Raw genomic sequence first — 27,505 nt, forward strand, 5'->3', positions numbered from 1 at the left:
AGCCGGCTTGGTAGCACAGTGGTAAAGGCGATGGGACAGTCCTCCTACTGTTGCGATAGCCGCGGGTTCAAATTCTGCTGGGGCATGGTCGTAAATTTATGTTTGTGATTGTTTAAAATTTGTGAATGTTCTAGGCAAGAGTGTAAAATCCGACAAGGAAAATGATCCCAGTCACGCCAGTAACCAGGCTGGGTAAGACCGGATGTTTTCTGGGATGATTTCTAAAGTTGGTCACTCGCCAGTCCGTAGGCTTTTAATGCTGAGGATCGTGGTTCGGAGCCCACGTTAAACTTTAGGCCCAGTCCAGATTAACCCATAGTTGGTAAAAGAAGACTTTAAAATATATATTAAAAAAATAAATGTGGAATGATGGTTTTTTATATTTTTAGATAAAATATATTTCAGAGAGCATACAATATTCCTACACAGAACTTCATCTAAAAAAATATTTCAATTCTTTTTTAAATATATCATAATTTGGTCATAATTTTAAGTCACTTACCAATAAAAAATGTCTGATTCTTAATCCTATGAAAATGTGCGCTTAATCACAAGAACGATATAAATCACTATTTAACAGATTTAAAGTAAATGCTCTAGAAAGTACATACAAATATTTCTGCTTGAAACAAATTCCTGTTATGATTTGTCTTTCATTATCTAATTGCTAGAGTTTAGTAAAGGCGTTCTCAATAACTATGTTACTATTAGTATTAGACTCAAAGGACCTTAAAACATTCTTAAAATTTCTTCTCCCCTGAGTTATCGTTCGTAAAATAACATTATTCTACTCTACATGATTACAATCCATTTATTTGTAAAGCTACGAAATAAACTTCTTAGTTTTTCGCTTAGAAACTTGATTCTGTTGTTAAAAATTCTTATGTGGTTTATGATACAATTATTTGAAGTCAATAGTAAAATCTGACATTGTTTACGACTCATTCGGATTTACGCAGAACAATCATTAATTATTTTCTGGGCTTCGTATGGTTTGATGTAAATATCTAATAATATTCACCAGCTTAACTGAAATGCGTACCAAAAGAGCGTTGAATATAATGAAATTTATGTTCGCCCTATCAAACAACATCCATAAATCAAATGTTATTGTCATCGATGCAAAATATGAGTAAGAACAATAGCATTTCAATGAATTATATTCTAATCAGTTGTATTAGTAATTAATTGACGAATCAACCATGTCATTAATATTAAAGCCAACTAATTTGATAATGAGATTCGAAATAAATCGAAATATTTGATTTAATTAAAATAAAATATAGCGCGATATTCAACAAAATCGGTGTGATATCTGTTGACAAAATGACGAGTAATATGTTTACATGATAAGGGATTCGTTTATATTATAATAAAATATTTTTAACAAAAAATTTTAATTTGAATTTTGACTTCAAAAAATAAATAAGGAACTCACTAAAAATCAAAAAATAATCAAACTTAGATTAACAATCTAAGTTATCACAAAAAAAATTAAAAGAAAATATGTACATAATAATCGTTGCAATAACTAAATAATAACAAACAAAAAAAATATTTAACCTATCTAATACACGTACATTATATTCTACTAGATACACAAAACTTAGTTTAATACCTATCTAAACCTATTTATTTATTTACAATATTATTTTAACTACTACCAAGTGATCACTTTGAAGTCGGTGCCAAGCAACAAATTAAATTTGTTTTGTTCGTAATTTAATTTTGTGTATGTCACAAAATTTTGTTATTATTTTTGTATTGCTTGGGCTCGGCACCGCCTTCCAACTGATCCGCTGGTTATAAGATAAGTTGGATTATTTTTTATTTTTAGAGAGTTCCTTATTCCTTTTTTGAAGTCGGTTCAATTTTTTTGTTAAAAATATTTTATTTTTCCCTTTTTAGTGTTAGATATTTACTCAATAAATTGCGCAGTTATTTTATTAAGTATTACAATGGATAGCCCAATTAAAAGTGCAGCCCGTATGAGGAAAAATAGGAATAAAGAAACAATGATCAAATATAACGAACGCTTCAGGACCCGGGGTCCGCTACCTAGTGTGACCTAGGTGATCTGACAAATTTTCCAACCAAACTAGAACAAAAACAAAAATTCCTGCCTCCGTTGAGAATTGAAGCCGCGACCTCCGCGTGTAAGTATAACGTTCTAATCGTTACACCATACAAACAGTTGCCTGCTTTGTTTCTACGACGTTCCGTATCATAAGATTAGTGCTTAAGAAGCAAACTGAATCGTTTTTATATTATTTCCGATTGTTCGCCACATCAGCTCATTAATAACCTTATACCCAAATATCTGATTAATGAATGTAATGAATACTTTGAATGTAATAATAATTGTAACATAAATACTGTTAACTAAAATCAACCGTCAATTGTTAAACCTCACAAATATGATTGTTTTTTTCATTAGGCCAATAATATAATGATAAAAGAGAATATACTGTCCTTGTTTCTTTCTCATCCACCATTCATCAAATTAAACAACATTTAATTATTATTACCACATATACACTTATTATTTGGTCTTTTTAGTTTTTAACTGCCTGATGTTGAAGTTTGCAAACCTCTTGTTACTTCGTTTGAAAAATATCTGCTTCTAATTAATCTTTGCATATTCCAATGTGGACTAAACAACTTCTGCTGATTCCAATATAGTACTTATATGGCCATATTTTTCTTTGTGGTAGGTTCAGGTAATTCATACGGGTTAAGGTGTCATTCATATTATTAATTAAATACATCCAGTATAATGAGACTTATGCTTTGACTCTTTAGGAGGTGACAAAATATTCCGTGAATTTTAGCATTGTTTATAAAAACATTTTCTGATAATCCTTTGGAAAAGAATTTTAAAATTTGAACACTCTCACATTCCGTCACACAGCACTTTTGGCTTGTTTTTTATTGTAGTGCGTTTTCTGGTAAATGCTATGAAAATTACGTTATAAAAACAGATGTTAAAATTGTACAGAAATTAATAAAAAAATGTTTCACACAAAATTTCATATAAAAGTATAAAACTGCAGGTAATCCTCCTACTTAGTGAATAAAAAAAATTTAAATCCACCTAAATATGTGGCAAAAATACTTTAAAACATATAATATAATTCTTCATATTAAATTGTATAAAACAAAATACATTCATATAAGAAATAGGCCGATATTTCGGTAATAATACAAATAAACCAGATAAACGGGAAACTAATAATAGATTGAATTATTAATTTTTTATTGAAATCAAAGAAGGCAAGGCGCTCAAATGTTCGCATTACTTTTTTGCTACACCAAACTGTCATCAAAAAATACTAAAATTACAGACCAATACTTTTTAACATTACCATCACACGATGATGCCTTCTCATAAATCACAAAACCGACTTATTCTCTCGATTTAACGCATACTTCTGAATATTTCTGAATGAAATATGACAAATTTAGAAAAATAAAAATTTGACTCTATGGACACTGCTCAATGAAACTACTTAAAAGATTGAAGAAAGGTCGGCACAATAAATTTTTTCAAGTTTTTCATTTTTCAAACTTCAAGTTTAAACGACACTATTTAAAATTATTTTTGTTTATTGTAGCATTTGATAAGGCACCAGTGAACATTCGACGATCAATGTCTGTTCCAATATACATCAAAATCAATGATGTCAACGACAATGCGCCTAAATTCACAGATCAAGCTTACGAAGTCAATGTTATGGAAGATGTGAGACTTAATCCACCAGTGCCGTTGATCCAATTAAACGCCACTGATTTAGACTCTGGAATTAATGGAAATGTCCACTACAGTATCATTTCCGGAAATGATAATGGTGTTTATTCATTTTAGAGTGTTGTCATATAATTTTTACTCAATTATTATATAATGTTTTCAGATATCTTCTTACTTGGAATGGATACTGGTATCCTTTACGCCCATAAATCCCTTCTTGGCCAAACGAAAGTTTTCAACCTAGTTGTAGAAGCTAGAGACGGCGCTGGAAACGGTGCTCTTTCTGATAGGGCCACTCTTAAGGTGCATGTTTTAAATGTCAACGATCACAAGCCCGAATTTGTGATGCCATTTTTGCCCAACTCAACTGTGGAGATTTTGGAGGTAAATTATAAAATCTTATAAGAATCCACCAACACCGACTTGTACTTTTTATAGAACGCAGCGGAGAAAGATTTTCTGGTACTAACTGTGAAGGCTACTGATAAAGATCAAGGCAAGAATGGGAGGGTGACCTACCATTTTAAGGTCGAGGACAACATTGTTCAGGAAACGGACGATTTTGTCATCAGCGAGAAAAATGGCGAACTACGATTAAACAGAGATTTAGATAGAGAAGAAAACCCTAGATATGAGGTATGTTAACACATTTATATACCGATAATGATCATTATCCATCTCTTTTATTTTGTCGAATACAGTTACAGTTAGTTGCTCGTGATCACGGTTCACCAAAATGGTACCAAACTGTTAGACACCTAACGGTACTTCTGGTCGACGAGAACGACAATCGTCCAGAGTTTCCAGGCTCAACAGCCACCAATCCCTATCATTTTTATATATCGGAAAACAACGAAGCCGATACACTAATAGGTAAGTTACTGTAATTTATAATCCGTATTGGGAGTACATTAAGTTCCCTTCATTTGTTTGCAATCAGCAATTTAAAAATACGCCTAAAAATATAAAATATTTCCCCATAAATATTTTTAAAACACTTTTTATGACACTTGAAATGTACAAGAGACAAATAATCATCCGAGGTAAAATTTAAAAAACAATCTCAATTAATTAGTATGGTATTAGAGTCATATACAAAAAGATGTAGTCTATTCAAATTAACAGTGAACTCACGTCATCAAGATGTCGAATGCATTGCCTTTCGCAATTTGTAAATTCGTTTTAAAACCAGACAATACTTCCATTCTCATTTTATTCTAGTTTAAAACAGGTTCAATGCCGACTTATACATTTGAATACTAAAAATTATTTGGTTGTCAAACGTCTGCAAAATCTTTCAAGCATTGATTCAAAACATCATAATTACAGGTTATCAACCGTCAAACGATTTTTTATCGCATCAAAAAATCAAACCTCTTCTTATTATTACTCTGATTGAAAATGTCGAAGAAGTCATTATGTAGTCAGAATCAGAAACATACTGCGTTCCTTATCAGTTACTTCGAACTGGAACCAGATAATATATACATTAGATGTACTATAATGTTAATTTTTTTTTGTCTTGTTGCTACATTTTAACGTCATAAATTTAGAATTTAAACATTATCAATTTAATTCATTTAAACTGTTTTATTACACCGACTATATATTTTAGCTTTACATAAATTCATAAAGGCGATAGTCTTAATTTTATCTTGATGGTTGATACAGTATTAGGAGTAAATCTGAGTTCAACCTCTTGAGCCAAATGTGGATGGACAATGTCATGTAACAAGATTATTTTATAACTCCTCGCCTTTTTCTGACCCAAACGTCAAATGTAAAATTTGATAGAGTGCTCATGTAATGCCTGTATTATAAATTCGCAGTATACCGGGCCAAGTTGATTCCACAATAGGCACAAAACCTTTACGTCATGAGTATTTTGCTCTAGTCTTCGTCCAGCAGCTTCATCGATATCTGCACACGGAAGTCACGTGGATTTAACCTTTGGAACAATTTGCTGCACGTTTTTTCACTAATTTACTCGTCACGATATGTCATTATTCTACGCGCTTCAGTTGTAGTTTTTTTACAATTCAAAATTCACCTCCCGCAAACGGCGTTTGTTTTTCGGCCTAATTAATTCGCAAATGTAATGCTGATGAGCAATTGCGGAAAAATATGTTCCCTGGCCATATCAAATTCGCCATTTTGAACCTTCGTTTACCACTGGTGCCATCTCTTATAAAACAGAGTTCAATAGCTACCTTTGATACTAACTTATAAAGACAATACGAAGTATTTTGAGTTGTGGTTATATTTTATTCACGTATAGACAAGTACTTTTTATTCAATGGTTTTAAAAATCGTGTGAGCAAACATGTCTGCTTTGGAGTCTGCAAAGGAACTTAATCGTCTCCAAGATAATTCAAGCGTTCAAGCGCTTCAAGAGATTTAACTTTTCCTTCCTCACACAACTCTTATTCAACTGACCAAATTGAAACAAATTCACGCTACTGTTAATCCGCAGAATGTAAACACCGAATTTTATAAAACAATTATGTCATATGTGGGCAGGAGGTGTCAGTTTAGTTAATTTTCGCTTATTTGTAACATTATAGAAGAAAAAAAGAGTACTTCAAATGCGGTGGATGTTACTGCTGAAGACCGCCAGATGAAAATTAACATTAACATAATTATTAAATACATTTTTTACCAGTGGCAGGTGAAAACTATAGTTAAGTGTTGCAGTTTTAAAGACCATTCCGATAACCAAACATCAACATATCATTTAATCAATGAAACAACTGTAAATAGATTACAAACAGCTGTCAAGAATGTTATTGAGTAGATTAAGAAATGTCGAATAAAATTAAGTACTATGAAGTATACATATATAGATTTCACGAATAAATTAACTAAATAGGTTAGTAATAATTGGTTCTGGATTAATTCTACATGAAAACACAGCAAATAATTCTTTGAATTAGTATAGTTATAATATGTGCGAAAACTTTGCCGTGTTTCAAATTTATGTGGAGAAAAAAATCAACAAATGTAAAACAACTGTCTAGGTGTGAGATATTATCAAGTACTAAAAATATCTAATAAAAAAATCTACTAAATTACAGTGTTTTCCAAGGTTAATTATAATAAATATTAGCGAAAGTAAACCTGTACATGAGCAGTACACGTAAAATCACACCGCACAAGCGGTATTTCGGAATACATCTTGAAAAACTGTTCTGAAAGGAAATGTAAAAAAGCAAATGAAAGAACTGGAGTTAAGTGTAGAAAATGTATTAGTTAATTGGAAGAAAATTACAATTATCACTACGTAATAAATTGTTATTATACAAGTAAGTGTTGAAACCTAAATAGAACACACGGAATTCAATTATATGAGTATGTTCTGCGAATAGTAATATAAATACAGTACTATTCAAAGTAGTCTATTCAAACTTTTTTCTACATACGTCATCAAGATGTTTAATGTATTGCCTGTCGCAATTTGTAAATTCGACAATAATTTCAAAATCAGACAATATATTCCTCCTCATATTATTCTAGTTAAAAAGAAACACAATGTTGTCGGATTAGTTCAAACATGTAAACGAATGAGCCTGTGAAAGTGGTCCAGTTGTCAGGCATATGAAAAATTCTTGAAAGGAATAGAGCTAAGAGATTATAACTCTAACCTATAAACTATTGTGGCTGTATAATTAACTTTAATTTTTATATGTACTATAATGTTTAAAAAATTATATTTGATAACATTTTTGTTCAATTATTTTATTTAGATTATAATTTTGTTGTATGTCAAAGCCCAACTGAACTAAAACACCGAGTTGATACGGCAACATTGCGACAGTTTGGCATCACAAATTTAGAGACTAAGATAGGGCCGATGTATCCTTCCAGATATATACTTGGATTTAAATTATTTTAAAGATTATTTGAATTATTGTAAAAATTATTTTTTAATTTTTAATTTTAAATTTTTAGCTTTTTTTTTAAATTTATATTCAGCGTTAATACAACAGCAATATTATCTCATTTATAGCTCGCATCACACATATTTTAGGAGATTTAATATATGTATTATATAAGTGATAATAACGTTTAAATTAAAACTAATTCCTGTTATTTGTTACAGGACAAGTAAGGGCCTTGGATCGAGACGAAGGCAAACATGCCGCAGTATATTATTACATATTAATGGGGAACGAGGACCGTTCATTTACCCTCAATAAGGCCACGGGCAATCTGTACGCGGCCAAATCGTTCGATCGTGAAACCAAAGACGAGTACAATTTGGTCATTATCGCAAACAACGATCCGGATTACTATGTGACCGAGGACGAAATCGCCGAGATGGAGAAACAAGGTAAGAAGGGTTTTCGATAGATTTTAGCTATCGATAAATTTTATTTGACCTCATAGAATTCCAACTCTAATAATATATAGCTTTCGCATAATTGCAGTAATATAGGGTGGACCGTCCATTGGGTTTATTTGTTAATACTAGTGAAACTATATCAATAAATATTTTTTAAGTGATTGTTGATGTATACAATTGAATGCAACTTCTAATTATTTATGGAAAATAATTTCATATAAATATCTACCACAGTCAGCTAGGAAGAGAATACATTACTAAGCAAATATCCCCGAATTTCGCGCATGCGTATATTGGGCTCCATTTATTTTTGAAACAGAGAATAATTCAAGTTTGGTGCATGCGTCTATACAGTTTAATTTACTTACTCCTTTTTTATATATAAATTATTTCCAACCTTTTTATTTTTTGTAATAACACCATATTTAAATTAATTTGCATATTTGAACAATTAACATGAACTCCAAAAGCATATACATTACCATTAAAAGACCACAATCGTTTAGATAAAATCCAGCCAATACAGTTAAAACCAAACGAAAATGTCACCACTATATATGGAAGCAGTAAATTGTCATTAAAATCTCTAAATATGATCAACTATGTTCCCTACTGCAATTTTTGCCACTATTCTTGATCCACAATCTACATTAATGAATTGACTACCTCGAGCTTTTGGTATACAATAGATAACAAGATAACATATTATATATTTACTAGCCTAAGATGAATAGATGATCGCATTTTTAAGCTGAAAGAAATCTCCAATGAAAACATCATTATTTTTACAAAATAATAATTTATTTACCTATATTCGTATATAAAAATGCGTTCTCTTTTCCTTGTTTGTCATTAGATCGTTAGGCTGTCTGATATCTGTTATCGATAGTTTTATATTTTGTTTATTTGATCCAGGTCTACTTTTGTTAGCAAATTTAATTATTTCATAGTATCACTCTTCACTCTTCTTGCATCCTAGCAAAATCCTGTCTAATTTCTTCTTCTCTGATTCTCTGAATTTCACATTCTTGGACTTTAACTGTCCAACAAATTCTAGCTACGTCTCACCAATAAAATAAATATTAAATCATTACTAGAATATACCATGTTTAAAATAAATGCCGAATTATTACCAGTTACCACAATTTTGCTACTGTTCTTGATGGACAAACCTTATTAACTAATTGAGTACTTCCAACACTTCTTACAAGAATAATTTCCTTCTCTGTTCTTGTTATCATTAAATTTTAGCATATGTCGTTGAATATGATACTAAAAAAATAATATTGATGCTGTTTGGATTTTATAACTTATAGAATTATTAATGTAACACAAAATCTAAATATTCTAAATTTTTTTGTTGTTTTTACTTGATCCACTGTATGGATCGACTCGAAAAGAATGTACCGCCATTAGAAAAGAAAGACAATATAGTTTATTATTTTCTATAGTTTTCTATGCAGGATAGTACGCATGCGCCAAATCCGGAGATATTTGTTAGACAGTAGTTCAGTGAACCCAAGTTTTCGAAACATATTCTTCTTCTTTTTTAACAGTTATGCTTGTAGCCATCCTTGGTGGAATTAATTTTTTAAGGACTGTATTTGCGATTTGTCCTTTTATTGTATTTATTCTGTCTTTTCCGGTATACACTGACCTTCGCTTTAAACAGATTTAGAATACTGTTAAATATACTTAACCGGGAGGACTCACAGGTAAAAGTGAGTTGGATAGGGCAATCTGAAGGCTACCTCGGAGGAACTAGATGCTTATCTTGAAAGCATATCAGAAATAAAAACAAAATGGAGAACATCAGTTTCCCTATAAATGTGGGAATTCTTGACAAACCAGGGGACCTTAAGGGTTCTCCTGGGGTGTTTGTTTTCGAAAACCTGAAGACGTTTCACCCGATAGGGATCGAATCAGCATCTTGTGGAGAAGACATTTAACGACGAGTGACAGCCTGCAGATTTGACATTCCTTGACCTTTTTAAATAAATATTTGAATTTGAAGAGTTCACCTGAATCGTCGGTCGAAGAGTAACCACCAGAATTTTAACTACTGGATCGTCTCGTCGAGATGATTCTGCAGTCTACCCTGGATACATTCAACATTATTCGATATGGTGAAAAATGCAGTATCGTCAGAGTAAATGCGGCTTCTACATGGTATCTTCTGGTTATGTTTGCTATAAAAAGGTTGAACAGAGTGGGTGTCAGGAAAACTTTGTGGAATGTGAAACGATTTCTCGTATTCATTTGAACTCCGAGACGAGCAAAGTTATTAGTACATGCAATTATGACAAACATATTTAAAAATACACATGGCGTCCAATATAATGATACAAACTTCTTCATCGATCTAAAGTTCATCGCTTATAGTTAATGCAGATGTTATAGCTTCGAGAATTTTTACCATATAGTTCGTCTTACAGAGTTATTTGGTTTAAGAATCCATTGGAGTTGCAAATCGCAACGGCATCCAGTTAGAGCAGAAATGTACTTTTCGGTCAGAAAATGTGTTTCTGTTCAATGTTTCTCTCTGAAATCATATTATAAATAAGGTCATTTGATTGAGATGTTACAATGAGTGCACAGTTAAGAAACAAATCCGATGACGTATATTGTAATGGCTTGAATATGCATATATAACTAAAAGCGATCAAATTACTCACAGGTGTATATGATGAAATCGACCTTTTGGATGAAAGACACAACAAGCAGCAAAAATTCATGGTTCAAGATCATAGAGAATAATGGGAAAGCATGGTCTAAGGCCAAAACGGTTGTGGCCTATTGTCAGCCCTGTAGAAACTTGATAAGGAACAAATCCTGCAACACTAAATGCAGAGTATTGGATTTTACCGCACAATTATACAATTTGTTGAGCAGCTTAATGGCTAAAGACTTAACTATCTCCAAAATAATTTAATAGCAACAAATCACCATGGCACACTGACTATCAAACGCGTCCAAAATACTGTAACACAAATTACCGAACTGAAGGCATAAAAGATGCATCACCGCCAATATATCAGATTACACCATTATGTTGAAACCAAAGCTGATCGAAGACTAAACCGCCTAATGCAGACTACAAAAAATTAATTAGCATGTTTCCTCGCCGCATGCCATTTAACATAAAACTTGTCTTTAGTTGTCTTTGGTCATCATTATGCTTCTCTACGACTGTGTTTAGTTTACCGAACCCCAAATCCGACATGTCTATTTGCCATTTAGATTGGTATTTACAAGAACATAGTAAATTACAGAAATTTAAATAGACTGTACGGTAGATTTGCTATTTATTTGATTAATCCACGAGTCGTAAATTCACGTGCGCCGTAAGACGACAAACAAACAGTGAGAGTATTGTAATAAACCACAATTGATTGACCACAATTAATTCTAAAAAGAATACAGTCAAGTTCACAGAATTAATTGAAGAAAATTATTTATTTATAAAAATGTTCATCATTTCAATGATTTTTATTTTTTGTATAAAAATATACTTGAAATGTTTTTCTTGATTTATTCTTAAAAAATCCTCTAAATGAAGTTATAAAAACACAAAGCACATCAAAATGCTAAAAACTAGGTGACAATATTTGTTGTTACTCTTTTGAATCCATTGTGGCTCAATATATGTATAATTTTCTTGTTCTTGGTGTTCTGAAAGAAAATTGGCTTTATCAGTAGAGATTATGTTTTAATATACATTACCTAAGAAAAGCCTCCAAATATTATTTAAGTTTTAATTAAAATATAGTAATCCAAAATGTTTTCTTAATAACTAACTAAATCATCGACTTATTAATAACTGATGAGGCTATTACAATTAAATATGGATTTAAAGACTTTATTGGACGAATATCCAGCACTAATTCGAAAGAGCTTTTTATCAGCTTAGTTGTTTCAACTGTATCTGGACGTTGAAATAATATGGAAAAGATTCAATAGGGGAGGGAAATTGCTACCACACGAATTAACTGAAAATTACATTTCGAACCATTTATATATTCATTGCTTGCCAGGCAAAACAGAAGAGCTTTTTATGGTATATTGCGACTGGTACATAGACAACGAAGCACAGTATTCATGGCCATGAAGTCTTGTTGTGGATATGGTGGGATCAGCAAGATGTGGTGCATTACGAACTATTAAAATCGAACGAAACTGTTACTGTAGTCTATACATGACTACCGACGTCAATTAAACACATTGACTAATATATTGTTGTCATCTTCTTGGATCAACCACACCACACTCAGCCACACTTTCCAAAATGCAGGATGCAGGATAGCTTGGTTAGTGAATGGTTTCGAAATGTTGAAATAGTGCGAACATGGATCTCTCCAAAACCAAAATCGTTTTTCGGCACAGTAGTTCACCGTCAGAAATCTGGGGAAAAGTTGTAGATGATGATGGAAATTATTTTGTATATTGTACAAATTTATCTGAATAAATGCGTCAGTAGTACGATTGTAATCAGGAAATCAAGTAGTCCCAGGCTCTTATCCTCCCAACTCATGGATATATATTGTGGTTTGTAATTGTTAATGGCCCTGTAAAACCCTCCATTGAACATTTCAGTCACGCCAGTAGTCAGATTGTGATTGTCAACGAGCTTGACTACGAAAACTGTGTTTTTGGAGAGATGGCAGGGGGATACTATTAAGACTGTATGATGCTGGTGAGTGAAACGTTTCGAAATAGGTAGTTTGGTTTATGTTCGAATATATTTTAATCGTAAAATAAAATTAAAAGCTTATTTTAAAACCCTTATTTTATAATTGGCGCATTCGATAAGATTCTCGGGCGATCAAAAGGCTGTTGTCTTTTGAATTCATTCAATTATCCGGAATTAAGCTAATTATCAAGAAAAGAAGACAGGTTGACGTTCGATTAGCAATCGTTCCGTAGTTACTCGAAGGATTCTTAGGTAAATTAAGTGGAATTTAGGGGAAGCTGTAAACTTCGTGCCGTAAGGTCACAAAAGGTGGATTGCACCTTGAACCCTTGGATGCTAGTCTATGGATTGCTGGTATAATCATCACAGTTGCAGGGTGTAAGGTCACCAAAGGTGGGCTGAAGTTGCTGTGATTGAATTTAGACAGAAGCTTGTAGTGTAAGGTGAATAGCCATCAAAGACAGATTAGAGTACTTTAATTTGGAGTCACCAAAACTGTGGAAATCATACCATATAGATATACCATGGAAATTTGGGTTGAAACAGTGTTATTTAAAAGATCATCAAAGATAAACTGATGGACGAAGGTATAGACAATACTCAAAAATAATTTTATTATGACTATAAGCTATTTAGTTACATCACTGGCTACGGACTACTACATATTACTAAGTTAAGATTGTGATTGTGTTAAGTGAATGGTGCAACGACTGAGATCTCTAAAAATAGACACCATTGGGTTTTTATCTGTTTTTACCGTTAGTGTCGTATTGTATTGCCATTCAATAAGTCGCCTCTTCTTTCCTTAACACCAAAATATTTTTGTAGATTTTTTTTATGTTTTAAACTTTTCACATTTTATAACTTACATACGTAGTTCCTACCAATTACACTCAACAAGAGAGTTTTTGAATGATATTATTGATTATCAAACATCCACTCAAAACGTATACTCAATGGTTTGTTTATCTATCTGTTTTACAGGGATGTTGAGCGACAAGAGCATTGCTCGTGCCATAATCACAGTGACTGATCTGAATGACAACGAGCCATATTTCAAGAAGACAGTTTACTATGCGGCTGTAAACGCCATGGCCAGCGTTAACCACTTCGTGGCCAACGTTACTGCCTTCGATCCGGACTACGGAATAAACGGGTAAGAGCAAATACAATCACCGAATGGGCGGAATGGAAATTGACCGGTCGATGACCACCGCCTCCATAACTTCCGCCATTTATAACGCGCAACACGTGGTTGGATTATTATTAACCACTTAAAATTACGACATTATATATGCATAGGGCTCTGCCAATTGTTCTCCTTTAATCTTCAGGATATTTATACAGAAACAAATGTATTTTATAACCTCAATTTTTAAAAAATATACTTTTATGATAATTCAGCCATTGATCTTTTGTTGTTGTCTAGTTAAATTAATATTTGTGTAAAGTTAATTAATTACTCTAATTTTAATAATGCTGGTTTAATTGCGAAACTAAATCATTTCATTAGCTATTACTGACAGTAACTGAATTAATCAATTAATTTTTGTGTTAAATTGTATATTAAGAGATGATATAATGAACTATAATTCTGAGGGATTATAACTATAAATTCAGTAAGTAATTGAAATTAAAATTAATGCTTATTAGTAATTGTATTTAATTGAGTTATTAAGAAGAAATATTAACGAATAATAACTTCACAATAAAATTGATAAAATGTTTTATTATATTGCTTCATATGAAATAATATGATGAATTAATTAAAATTTAATAAATCTATCTTGCTTTTATTTAAGTTTATTCAAGAATTCTTGCAATCTCTGCAAAATGTTCAACAATTATTAGTTATTAGAGTTAGTTAGAACATTTCAGATATTAGATGTTCCTCTTTAAAATATACTGGTGGTTGTAGGATCGTTGGCATAAACATTCAACTTCAACAAATAACTTCGTAAAAGAAAGTATTGTTAAATTACTTGATCTAGTTTAGGGGAAAATTAAAAAATAGGATTAAAATATTATATTACAGGGATAAATTAATACATATAATTAATACAATATTTTATTTAAGTACTAGTTAACATTTGTATAAACTAATTTTTCAACAAACATTTTCAAAATTCTCAAAATTTCACAAAACAATCCAAAATTAACATCTGATCGAAGAACTTATAACTTATTCTCTAGATGTACATTATTATTGTCTTAAATATTATAATTTTTTAAATGTTTTCCCTTTGCAATTCTATTTATGTTTTTCATCCACTAGAATAAGCCACCTACTTAATTAAATACTATCCATATAATATAGTTCATAGACTATATAATATATAAAACAGCCAATGCACACCATCAAAATATATGACCTTAACACGTCACAATGGTGTCGCATCAAATTGGATTTTTTGTTCACAACATGTTAACCGGTTTATACCTCCAACAGGTCAATTGAAAAGGCCTGACAGATATATGGCGCTAGTAGAATTAAATCCATATGTTTTATAGTTAGTCCTAACCCTCAAAAAGTGCGTATATTAATTTGACAGCTCTCGGATCATCAGTTTGTGAATTATAGCATTTTGAGTAAAGCAACCTTTGTTATTGTGAAAAAAATGGATAAAAAGGAATTTCGCCTGTTGATAAAATGTTTTCTTTGAAGGGAAAAAAATGAAGTTGAAGCGAAAAGTTGGCTTGGTGCCGAGTTTCCGGATACTGCCCCAGGAAAATCAACCATCAAGGATTGATGTGCTAAGTTTCTTAGACGTGGTGAAATGAGCACCGAAGACGGTGAACGCAGTGGACGCCCAAAAGAGGTTGTTACCGACGAAAATATTTAAAAAATCCACACAAAATGATTTTGAATGACCGTAAATCGAAATTGAATGAAATAGCAGACACTCTAAAGATATCAACTGAACGTGTACATTATATCATTCACGAATATTTGGGTATGCGAAAGCTCTGTGCAAAGTGGGTGCCTCGCGAGCTCACTTTTGACCAAAAACAACGAAAAGTTGATAATTCGGAGCAGTGTTTGAAGATGATTAAGCGTAATAAACCCGAGTTCTTGCGTCGTTTTACGAAATCGCCGAAAAACGGCCGCATTTGAAGAAAAAGAAAATGCTTCACCAAGACAATGCACCGTGTTAAGAATCCAAGCCCAATTTATGGCTTTGAATTGCGTCCTCATCCAGCGGCTATTTTCTGTTCTCAAATCTCAAAAGAATGCTCCCTGGGAAGAAATTTTCGTTGAATGAAGAGATGATCGACGAAACTGAGGCTTATTTTGAAGCAAATGACAAATCGTACTACAAAAATGGTATCGAAAAGTTGGAAGGTCGCTATAATCAGTGTATGAAGGGAATTATGTTGAATAAAAAAAAATAATTTTGGGCAAAAAAATTTGTTTTATTATGGTAGGTCTGGGAGTTTTCAATTGACCTGTTAATTATTATCACTAACGTTTTGAAAATTTGGAGAACATATTACAACATCAATCGAATTTTAAAGATTAATTTGGTTACATGCTTCGACGTATCAGACAACATTCTGGTTTTTTTAACTAGGATAAAATGAGAATTAGACAATATATTCGATGTCATCTATGATGTGCATTGGATGTTTTATAAATTGAATGTGTGAATTTTCAGTATTCAAACCTCTCAATTTACGTCCTTTGGAAAAAATAATATATATGTAGTTCTAATTCTTCTTGAAGATCCTAACGTGGGCTGAGATATGTTTATTCCAATATTTAACTTGTTGGTATATATTCCTTTTCTATAGGTTAATGGAAAAGATCTAGAAATATACACATGTTATAACATCTTAATAGAGCTTATAAGAGGTTTCCTGTAGTTTATCATTTAATTTTCAAAACCTTTTCTGTGCTAATAATTTTTTATGAAGCTTCACATTGACAAAAACAGCAGTCTTGTCGTGTTTTCTTAATTTATACAAATAATATTTACCTACAAAAATAACGTCATAACAACAAAATTTCCATAAAAATAGAAAAAAACATATATAACCTGTCACAAAGATGTCTCAAAATTTTAAATCGAAAAAAAAGAAGAAATCTGTAATCTTCTTTTACCTTTCGCTTTCCAGTGATTCAGACGCCCAAAACCTAATGCCCGGTGTGCCCATTTAGGCTCCCATTCTATATTTCTATGTTTTCGAAGAGGTTTTCTATTGTCAATGGCTATCAAATACAAACTAATTGGCAGAATTTACTCAAAATCTCGCAGTAGTCTATTAATAGGTGGCAGTTGAGGACAGCAGTGATACGCTTAAAGTTACTGTGCAAGAAATTCAAAATCAAAAAAGAAAAATTTTGATGATTTTCAGATAACCTCGTAATAAGTTACGATAACATTTTATAGTAATTAAATATCATAATTAATAACTGTGTTTTGCTTTAATTTAAATTTTGATAGCAATAATACTCGTATATAATTATAACTTTAAATTAATGAACTACTGTTTGCGATAATTATTAGATTAATTGAACAGCTAATTGAGTTTAATTAGTAATCAGCCAGATTACATAATGTTTTAAAGATTTAATTATAAATGTTAATTAATTAATTTTAATTATATTCTCATTATGACAATAAAAATAATTTTAACCCTCTAATTATTACTGTTATATATGTGCTTATAATATTACATTCAAATATAAAGGGAATATAAAATGTGTTTTGTATCGTATGTATGTTGAATTGATTTTCAGCTTATTGTTATGTGATATATTATCGCTTTCCTTTCAGATCTCTAACTTACTACATCAAAGCCTCCAACCTGTTTAAATACCACTCCAACAAAAGCTCCGGATCCATTATACCGTCGCCATTCAATATAAGCCAAAAAGGAGAGATATACACGGCCACCTACTTGGCGGAAAATAATCAGCATCGATTCGTGGTCGACGTCATCGCTCGTGAAGATGGATTTCCTGAACGTGAGGCATACGCACAAGTTTACGTAAGTATCCAGAAAGGAATAACATAAAAAAAACTATCGATGCCGTGACATCCAATTTACGTGTCAATATAATGGAGACTCGAATAAATTCTATTTTAAAATATCAAACTTCTAAAGGCTTAAAAATTACTAACCAATGGAAAATAATATAACAGATGTTTGTTTAGACAAGCCTGGAAAAAACTAGCATAGGACAAAGGTGAAAAAATTTTTTCAATAATTTTCAGTCAATAAAAGGAATTTACAAAATGTCATGTTACAAATGTTACAAAGCTTTGCCTAAAATCATCTTCATTTAATTCTTCCGTTCATTTCATCTTTTTCCCCAGAAACAACTCTACCCTCTCATTGAGGCTGCGAAAACGAAAAACATCATTCAAAACGGGCAAGAACACCATCAAACCGCAAGAATAGCGTGCGAAGTAAAACGATTTTTTATGACAGGATCTTCAAAGCCACAGTGTTCTTGTATTTGATTAGGTCATTCGAGAAAGTCATCATGGTTTAATATTCAAGGCATTAAAGCTTGGGATTCCTAGTAATCTTGTAAACTTGATACTATCATATTTGGAAAACCGGTCATTCCAAGCCAAAGTCAGTGATTGTCTCTCAAGTAGGAGCTCCATCCATTCTGATGTTTTACAAGGTTCCCCATTTACTCTGGTGCTATTCAATATCTATATGGCTCATATCCCTAATGTTGAAACACTAAAATGAAACGCATACGCCTCAAACTCCAAAAATAGCTGAACATAACAATCTAATGGCTCAAGTTTTGGAAACTACGAATTAATCCACAATAAATCAATAAATAAATAAGAGATATTTCTTCGCCGGAAACATTCCCTCATTTATCCAAAAAATTCCAATACAGTGGCTACAAAAAGTTACATTTCTCGGGCTTCATTTCGGCCTCCGTCTAACCTAACAGGTCAATTGAAAAGTCCCCGGCCTGACATATAAATGGCGCTACTAGAATTAAATCCATATGTTTTTTAGTTAGCCCTATCCCTCAAAAGATGCGTGTATAGATTTGGCAGCTGTCGGATCATTAGTTTGTGAATTATAACATTTTGAGTGAAGCAACTTTTGTTATTTTGAAAAAAAAAGGATAAAAAGGAATTTCGCGTGTTGATAAAATATTGCTTTTTGAAGGGAAAAAATACAGTTGAATCAAAAACTTGGCTTGATGCCGTATTAGAAGAAAAAGAAAGTGCTGCTTCACCAAGACAATGCACCGTGTCAAAAATACATAAATTGGGCTTCGAATTGCTTCCTAATCCACTATATTTTCCAGATCTGGCACCCAGCGACTATTTCCTGTTCACAAATCTGAAAAGAATGCTCGCTGGGAAGAAATTTTCGTCGAATGAAGAGGTGATCGATGAAACTGAGGCCTATTTTGAAGCAAAAGACAAATCGTTCTACAAAAATAATATCGAAAATTTGGAGGGTCGCTAATCACCCTTGAAGGGAATTATGTTGAATAAAAAAACTAATTTTTCCAAAAATTGTGTTTTACTATGGTAGGCCGGGGACTTTTCAATTGACCTGTTAGTGAGATCAAATACAACAAACCACTTTGTATATCAAGTAAACTACCAATCTCAGTTATAATTCATATATATCAGGTTATGGTATGTTCCATTTTTCTATACGGTTGGCAAGTATAGTCTCGATTCTGTAAATAAAAAGCATAAAGAAGAAGTGCAAGTGTTCCAAAGTAAGATGTTGAGAATGATTCTGAAAGCCCCTTGGTATGTCCGAAAAAATCAAATCATCAGAAACATAGACGAACGAGAGTAGTCTCTGAATTCACAAACTCAATTACTGAAAGGTTCAGAAAGGGATCTTCCAACATCAATAATACGGTAATTCCCTCCATTCCGTCTCTGCTACTGCAGCCATCTTGCATTATTGTGCAACAGTAAATACCTTTCTTAAAAAGTACAGGTAGACCATTTAAATACATTGGGTCTAAGTTTTTTGGTGACGAAAGATTAAGAGTTTAACAGGTCATCCTAAATACAAAAAGTTGTGTTTTATGGGCAATGTTTTTCCTTCATTTCGAAATTGATATATAATTTCACGGTGATTTTCAATCATTTTAGGTTTGGGTATTTGAACCAGAACAGCTTATTCGAGTGATAATGTCTAGACCACAGGAAGAAGTCAACAAGGAGAAGGCGGAAGTGATCGCAGAACTCAGCAACGCAACTCAAAGCTTGATTATCATAGACGAGATCCGGTTCCATATCGGCGATGGGGGTAGGAAAAATGAAGAATGGTGAAGATTACTCATATAAGTTTAAAGGCATTGAAATAATGATCATGGGTTTTTTAGGACTGATATGTACATACTTGCTGTGGATCCAAAAACGCACACCATATTACCAGTGCCAGATGTTCTGAAAGTTATAGATTCGAAATATGATTTCCTAAAAGATTATTACACAGGTTTTGCCATTGAAAATGTTGTTCCAGCTTTTGTTCAGGTAATTATACTTTATTTAATGTGTTTAATATTTACTTAAAAAGTAAATGCTTTAAGTGCTTAAAAAGTTTTTTGAGAATTAGTGGGCATTTTAAAAAGTATTTTATCAATCTCCAGTCACATTTGTTTATTTTTTTGTCAACTTTTGTTGCACTAATGACACGTGTCCTTGTACTGTTATTTTTAATGAAATTTAGATTTATAAGTATATACTGAACACTTAAAGAATTCGAAGCTATCTGAAAGAATGAGCTCCAGAAGTGTTTTGGGGATTGCAAGAAATGCTGACACACAGTATTATCTACTGGAGATTACTTTAAAGGGGATGGGATAATTTTAAATATTTCTGAAATATATATTTCTGTTATTTTTTTAATACACCTATATACAACATCTATCCCCTGCAATTTTAACAGATGGCTATTTTTAATGTTTTTTATTTGTTCATCCTTTGGATAAGCAATGTTTTATAAGGATGATTTTTTCTATAGTTTTGAATGAATCAAAAGTGACATCTCTAAAACATTGTAACTCACTGAGAATAATATGATATGCTAGTCATCTGTATATATATTGCTAGTCTGGTAAATACAATTTTTTTTGTTGTATTTTTAATACATTTCAGTATATAAAATAAGCATTGTTCTGTTAACAGAGAAAATATAATTTATATAGCAATATTTATTATTAAATGCCATTCTTTAAAACACTAAAATAATAATTTAAGGACCAACGCTATCTGTGAATAATTATAAGGTATTAGAACTTCCATTTTCCCTTTAATAGTTTCCATTAATATATCAATTACATTATCAATTAACCCAATCCCTACAATAGATGAAATTTCAGAGCAGACTTTCATAATTAAACTAGACTCCTAGTCATGATTTATCGGGATAATATTAAGGAAGTTTTTTTCTAATTTTTAGCACTCTCAACATTAACATTCTATATTAAACAATTCATCACATTTATTATTATATATATAAAGGATATTCAAAATTATTAGTTAATTATTATATGTATGGCATTAACACTTAATAATATTTGAAAACCCCAGAATAATTATTCAGATTAAAATATATAAATATATTATAAAATATATATAAATTATAAAAATTATATAATATAAAATATATAAAGATTTTTGGTGATTTGCTTGTGTTTCAAATTTCAAACCGCTGCCTATTGTAGCCCTGAAAATGCCGAGGCTATTAGATAGTTGCAGTCAGAAACAGATTGTGCCTCTAATGAGTTACTTCGAACAGGAACGAGTAACACATGCAATCGATGTACTTTATTTGTTTATTTATGATATTTCCTAACTACAAGGAGAATTTTGACCGGGCCATTTTAATTATTTTGACGCCACAAATTTAGATAACGTCAATTCAATGTTTTATTAAATGGCCTATAAAATACGATTACAATAAAAAATAAAAATTACTACAATTATATTTGTTAGTATATATTTTATTACGTGCTTATGTGTATTTTTATTATTGGTGAAAATTGATGCAAAAAAATTATTTAACAACCTAACCTAACTGTTAAATTCTATGATTTTGACATTTCTTTAATAAGGAAAAACCAAAAAATTTTCCAGTAGGTTGTATTGAGTTACTCAGCGTATACAGATGGTAATCGTGGATGTTCCATTTTTGCTGGTTGATTTGAAGAAATCTGCTTCCGATGTCCAACAAACACTTTTAGAAACTTATGCTATCAAACTTAAACTATCAACGATTTAGAAGTGGTGACTGAAGGGACAAGTCAGTCAGTCAAAAGTCTGAAGAGCCATCGACATCGGGATGGGGTCAGCAAGGTGTAGTGTATTATGAGCTGCTTAAGGCGAATGAAACTGTTACTGCAGATGTCGTACGACATCAATTAAACATTTTGAACGATATATTGTTGCTCAAAAAAACGCTCAACCGCAACGTTACAAAGGCTGTGAGGGGTAGTTACTAGACATAGTGCTTTCTGATTATTACGTGTTCATGCATAGTTTCGAAATGCTGAACTAGTTCGAAAATGAATGTATGATTGATTGAAAACGAAAGATATTTTGATTAACATGTGTTTTAACAATTTTGCTCAATTAATACCTAAGCACCTAATATGTGAAATCATACATTAACACATGGGCTGAAAAGTACCGGGCGTAACAAAGAAAACGTGTTGTTTTTGTTCAAAATTGGCTTTATTCATCAACGTAACATCCATCAAGACCACACATGATCCAGCGCCGCTCTAACAATTCAATACCACTTTTGTAGAACGATTTATCTTTCGCGTCAAAATAGTTTGCCTTCATTTGAGCGAAATTTCTTACTGGTGAGCATTTTTTTGGGTTGCTAGGGGCTAAATCCGGAAAATACATGAATGTAAGAGGAATTCGAAGTTCAATTCGTGTAGTTTTGGCATTATAGTCGATGAATATTACACTGCGCACATCCCAAAATACCGAGGCCTTTCCAGTCGATTGTTGTTCTTTCGGGCATTTTGGACGAGGTTCACCCGTTGCTATCCACTCAGATGATCCTTTTAATTCCGGAGTAAAGTGATCGATCTATGTTTCATTCATTGTCACGTATCGATCCAAAAATTCCGGTTTGTTACATTTAAACATGGCCAAATACTGCTCAGAATCATCAACACTTTTTTCTTTTTGGTAAACAGTGAGTAAACGCGGCACCTACTTTGAACAGAGCTGTCTCATAGTCAAGTGCTCATGCAATATAAATCCAACACTTTCATTTGATACCTTTACGATGTTAACCGACTCACACAACTTCACTTTTCGATTATTCAAACCACCTCATTGGGACGTCCACTTCGTTCTGCATCATCGGTCACGCACCAGCGCAAACCAATGTTTTATTGTTATTTCTGATGGAGCGGAGGCCTTATAACAATTTTCAAGCCATTGTTTCGCTTGAACGGCATTTTGCCCATCAAGAAGCAGTGTAAAATTAAAACACGAAATTGTTTTTGATCCGCTATCGTGAAAATAACAAAAGTAGTGTCACTCTTAAAACAATAACTCACAAACTTATGAGTAGAATATCATGAAATTTTAACAGCTTTCTTTCGAAAATACTAACTAAAAAAGCGGTGAATGCAATAAAACTAGCGCCATCTATGTGTTATTTCTTTTATTTTATTTAGATAAATTTTAAATTTTTTTACTAATATACAAATACATATTGGGACGGACATAACAATCTGATATTAACATCGATTTTAGAGAATCTACGTATAAACTGGACATAATTGAAAATAAAGAATAAAACACAATGGAAACCCATTGACTGGGTTGATGCTATCGAACAGAATGTATCGTCGTATATTATTCACATTATTCCGTTGTTTATTTGTTCCAGGAACGTGACGAATCGTTCAATCCCATGTTGGCAGCCTTTATAGCGCTGTTCATTGTTATCTTTGTTGGAATCGTGTCCTTCATTATTGTGTGCTGCTGCCTGAGGCACTGGGTGATCTCGCCGACGGACGATCTAAAGAAGAAAGACGCCCTCATTAAAAAAGCCATTATAGACGATTTGAACACAACGGAGAATCCATTATGGATAGAACAGTAAGTCATTGCTTTGAAGCACTATTATGTTCTCTTAACACAAACATATCGTTTAATCTTAAGGCACTACATGTCAGAATCCTTAGAAATAATTAAATTACGTTAATTAAATAAAACTAATTCGTTAAGAAATATCTGTGGTCCATAAATTATTTTACTGCGCTAAAAAAATAACAGAAAATGCTCGTTATGGAGGAATATAAAGAAAATTGGTTATCAGATCAAGGTTCATAAAAATTAGATAGAGGGAATGGAATTAGAACGTGATTTTGCAATATATGAATCATCATCTAAAACCTGTGATAATCTACACGCAAATATTTAAATGAACGCACCTGCCATATTAACCAAACATGCCCCCTTCTGAGTACCAATTATTCGCATTAATTATTCCGGTCTTACAGCAACACTTCATACGAAGAAGGTAAAACCTAGGTTTATTCTCAGATCACTCGAAAGACGAGGATTGTTTTTACCGCGAAATCCGTATGCTACCTGTAAGATGAGGAAAAGTCACGCCTAACGATGGACAATACGTTGAATAAAATGCATTATACAAGTTCATCTCAATAACGCATCAAAGTTATGTCATCAAACCATCGTTACTTTGAACATCTCTGGAAGAAGGTTATTAAACCGTAAAACTAATTTTGAAACGTTTACAGTTCATTTTATTCGAACTATCACCGGACCCCATTTCATAATTAGTTTCAGTTGAATAATTTCTGCTTAACATCCTTATCGTTGATATCGTCGTTTTACCAAGGCCGCGAATTTACAATTAGACCATTAACTGACACTTTTTCTCAATTAATCTCAAGAATATCAACAATTAACAATTACACCTAATAAAACAAAAGCCACATATCGTAGATAAAAAAATCTGATAAATTATGTTGATCCCTCGCAATCTAGATGAATTGAATAAGAATGGAAGAATAATATAAATAAAAGATATTTGTAATTTATGAAAAACGAATAAATACTAATTTTATCATCTTTCACATGATGACGAATATGATGAATAATTGAAGAGCAATGTTTTTGAACACCTTTATACCTTTCAAATAAGAATATATGGATGATTTAATATAAATATTTTATTTATTAGGAAATTGAAAATATATGAAGAACAAGAATTAACAATGCAAGTGTTCAGTGAACCAGAACAAGGTTTGGCGAATAGAAGAGACAGTGATGATTATATCCCTGTAAGTAATGGCTTTCTTTAATTATGTTAAGTAGCTTTAGCTTATTATTAACAATTATTATTAACCATAATAACATATTTCATTTATGCCGCATTTAAACGAAAAAAATATAGACAAAATATGTCAATTACTGAATAACAATAATTTTAATCTTATCAGACTTTTAAAATATTATTTTTATGTCAAATAATTGTTAGCTTATGCCGGCTTGGTGGCGCAGTGGTAAAGGCGACCTACTTCCTACTGTTGCGATAGCCGCGGGTTTGTATCCTGCCGGGGCATGGTCGTAAATTTATGTGTGTGATTATTTAAAATTTGTGAATGTTTAGGCAAGAGCCTACTTTGCTTTGATTGGTCTGCCATTTCGCCAGATTACTTGGTGACGTCACATTTACTGACCAATAGTATTTAAATGAAAATCAAATCTAATATTTAAAATTAAGTTATTAAAATAAAATCCTATACAAATATGCATAAGTGTAAATAATATAAATATATATAAACAAAAAGCAAAAAAAAAATGAACTATATAATTATTCTATAACGCCTTTCCATATTTGTTTAGTGCCATGAATTGTATGGGATCTATTAGAGTTCTAAACTTATCTTGATATATTGAAGGTAAACTTTAAATCATTCCCTGTTGATATTGCATTAACTTCATTAAACCAAAAATACAATCACACCTCATAATAACTTTTTAAATTTGGTCTTGAAAATCATTATGAATTGGACAGTTGAAAAAATGTATGTGTTTTTTAAAGATATTTAGATTTTAGAGTATTTAATCTGTGGAACTACTTAATATAGAATGTAGACAAATATTGCATGTTGTCTCTTTTTCAGAAGTTTTGTTAAATAGCCTGAAATAAGACAAAAATACAATATTAGACTCTTGTTTTTCTCAGAGCAAAGTTCTCTGGAACTGAAAATATAGACTCAACTGGTGATTTAACATCCTTAAGTGGTACTAGATATCCCGTTAAAAAGAATATAAGTTATCTAACATGTTCATCTTCTTCACAATTTTCTCCGGAAGAATGATGTGAAAAAATTGAAGTTATGATGTGCCCTTTTAAAGATTTCTCGAACATACTAAGTGAAGGATGCTGTTTCTACCTCCATGATCTCCAATAGATCCAACAAAATTCTTTAAGCAATCTTGGTTAAGATTTGTTAAACTAATGTAGTTATTTGTAAATTTAGACAAAAAAGATTTCTTTAAGGTAATAAATCCCCTAAAAGTAGCAATTAAATTTTTAATTGATAGCACTGTAACAAATATTTTCTTAACAAGGCAATCAAATGTAAATATACAATAGCTCTACTATAAAATTATCGAACACTGATTGTTCTGAAAAGTTAAAGTATTACAAATATTTTAGAGATATTTTACAATTAAAAGTAGTATTTGTTACTACTAATTATCCAGTTATCTTAATTATTACCTTCTTGTAAGACTTCTTTATATAGAGACATCACACTGAGAGCATACGAACAACTTGGTAGATGAATTTTAGTACTACTAACATCTTCATAAGTAGGTTTTGATTTTCTGTAAACAAACAATATATAAACAGACATGTAGTAGATAGATAATTTTATATGTATCTGATAAAAACAATGTTGGATATGTATTTACCCTAATACCTGTTCGTGAAGGAAGGGTAATTCTAAATTTTTCGCCTATACCGTGAAATTTCTATTTTTTCTATGTCTGATATGTACAAGTGCGCTCTTACCTTGACATTATATTAAATTGGTATACCCAATTTCTTATATGTTAAATCGAACCAAAACATTCCTATCCATCTATATATAAAACATCAAGGGAAATCAGTTATGAATGTTATGATATGTTTCTGTTAATATACGATTCGATGACATACTCATTTTACATAGAGGCTTTCTTTTGTAACTGACGTTTATACGATGGTTTAATATTATCAATGCCTTAATTAATTACTATCAATTGTTTCTTCTAATTTTAGTATGGTAACGATGATTGACATTATCACAATTGATAATATTCACTTTTCTCCAATGAAATGCGTGGAATGGTGAACCACGTCAGTCTTTTATCAATAAAAACCTATATAAGTAAAAAAATTGATAATAATTTGTTCCAGGATTTAGTATATTAACCCCTAGTAAACCGATATTTTTAAATAACGTTATTATATAGTTCTTTTCTGGAAAAAAGGAGTTAACCAATTTTTCTTTTGGCTTTACTTGATTAATAATATTTGCTAAATAAATTGATATTAACTGCTTTCCAAGAAAAATGTTAAAAATAATAAAATTTAAGGTTAATTAATTTTTCCAGGTTAAAAATAATAAAATTTAAGGTTAATTAATTTTTCCAGTTTGAAGTTATACTCAAAAATGTTAACTTAGCTTATAATTTAAAAAAAAACCTCATAGAAAATT

At 31.6% G+C, this 27,505-nt stretch overlaps 1 protein-coding gene across 12 annotated transcripts in view; it reads left to right on the forward strand.

The window, feature by feature from the left end:
- The window catches only part of Cad87A (Cadherin 87A), a 727,969-nt gene that overhangs the window by 698,731 nt on the left and 1,733 nt on the right, over window positions 1-27,505 (forward strand). For all 12 annotated transcript variants that reach the window (XR_013008485.1, XM_076419263.1, XM_076419271.1 and 9 more), the window contains 11 exons: window positions 3,615-3,848; window positions 3,912-4,132; window positions 4,187-4,384; window positions 4,450-4,621; window positions 7,848-8,078; window positions 13,765-13,936; window positions 17,559-17,772; window positions 19,884-20,059; window positions 20,117-20,267; window positions 23,653-23,864; window positions 24,976-25,075. Coding sequence is in view for 11 of the 12 variants with exons in the window: in XM_076419263.1 (XP_076275378.1) it covers window positions 3,615-3,848; window positions 3,912-4,132; window positions 4,187-4,384; window positions 4,450-4,621; window positions 7,848-8,078; window positions 13,765-13,936; window positions 17,559-17,772; window positions 19,884-20,059; window positions 20,117-20,267; window positions 23,653-23,864; window positions 24,976-25,075 (2,081 nt within the window). In the remaining variant the exon portion in view is untranslated. The remainder of the gene's footprint in view (window positions 1-3,614; window positions 3,849-3,911; window positions 4,133-4,186; window positions 4,385-4,449; window positions 4,622-7,847; window positions 8,079-13,764; window positions 13,937-17,558; window positions 17,773-19,883; window positions 20,060-20,116; window positions 20,268-23,652; window positions 23,865-24,975; window positions 25,076-27,505) is intronic.

This window comes from Rhynchophorus ferrugineus, unplaced genomic scaffold (genome assembly GCF_030347505.1).
Source record: "Rhynchophorus ferrugineus isolate W39M unplaced genomic scaffold, kcgeb_rfMv2 rfM1, whole genome shotgun sequence".
In the NCBI taxonomy this organism is placed as follows: Eukaryota; Metazoa; Arthropoda; class Insecta; order Coleoptera; family Curculionidae; genus Rhynchophorus; species Rhynchophorus ferrugineus.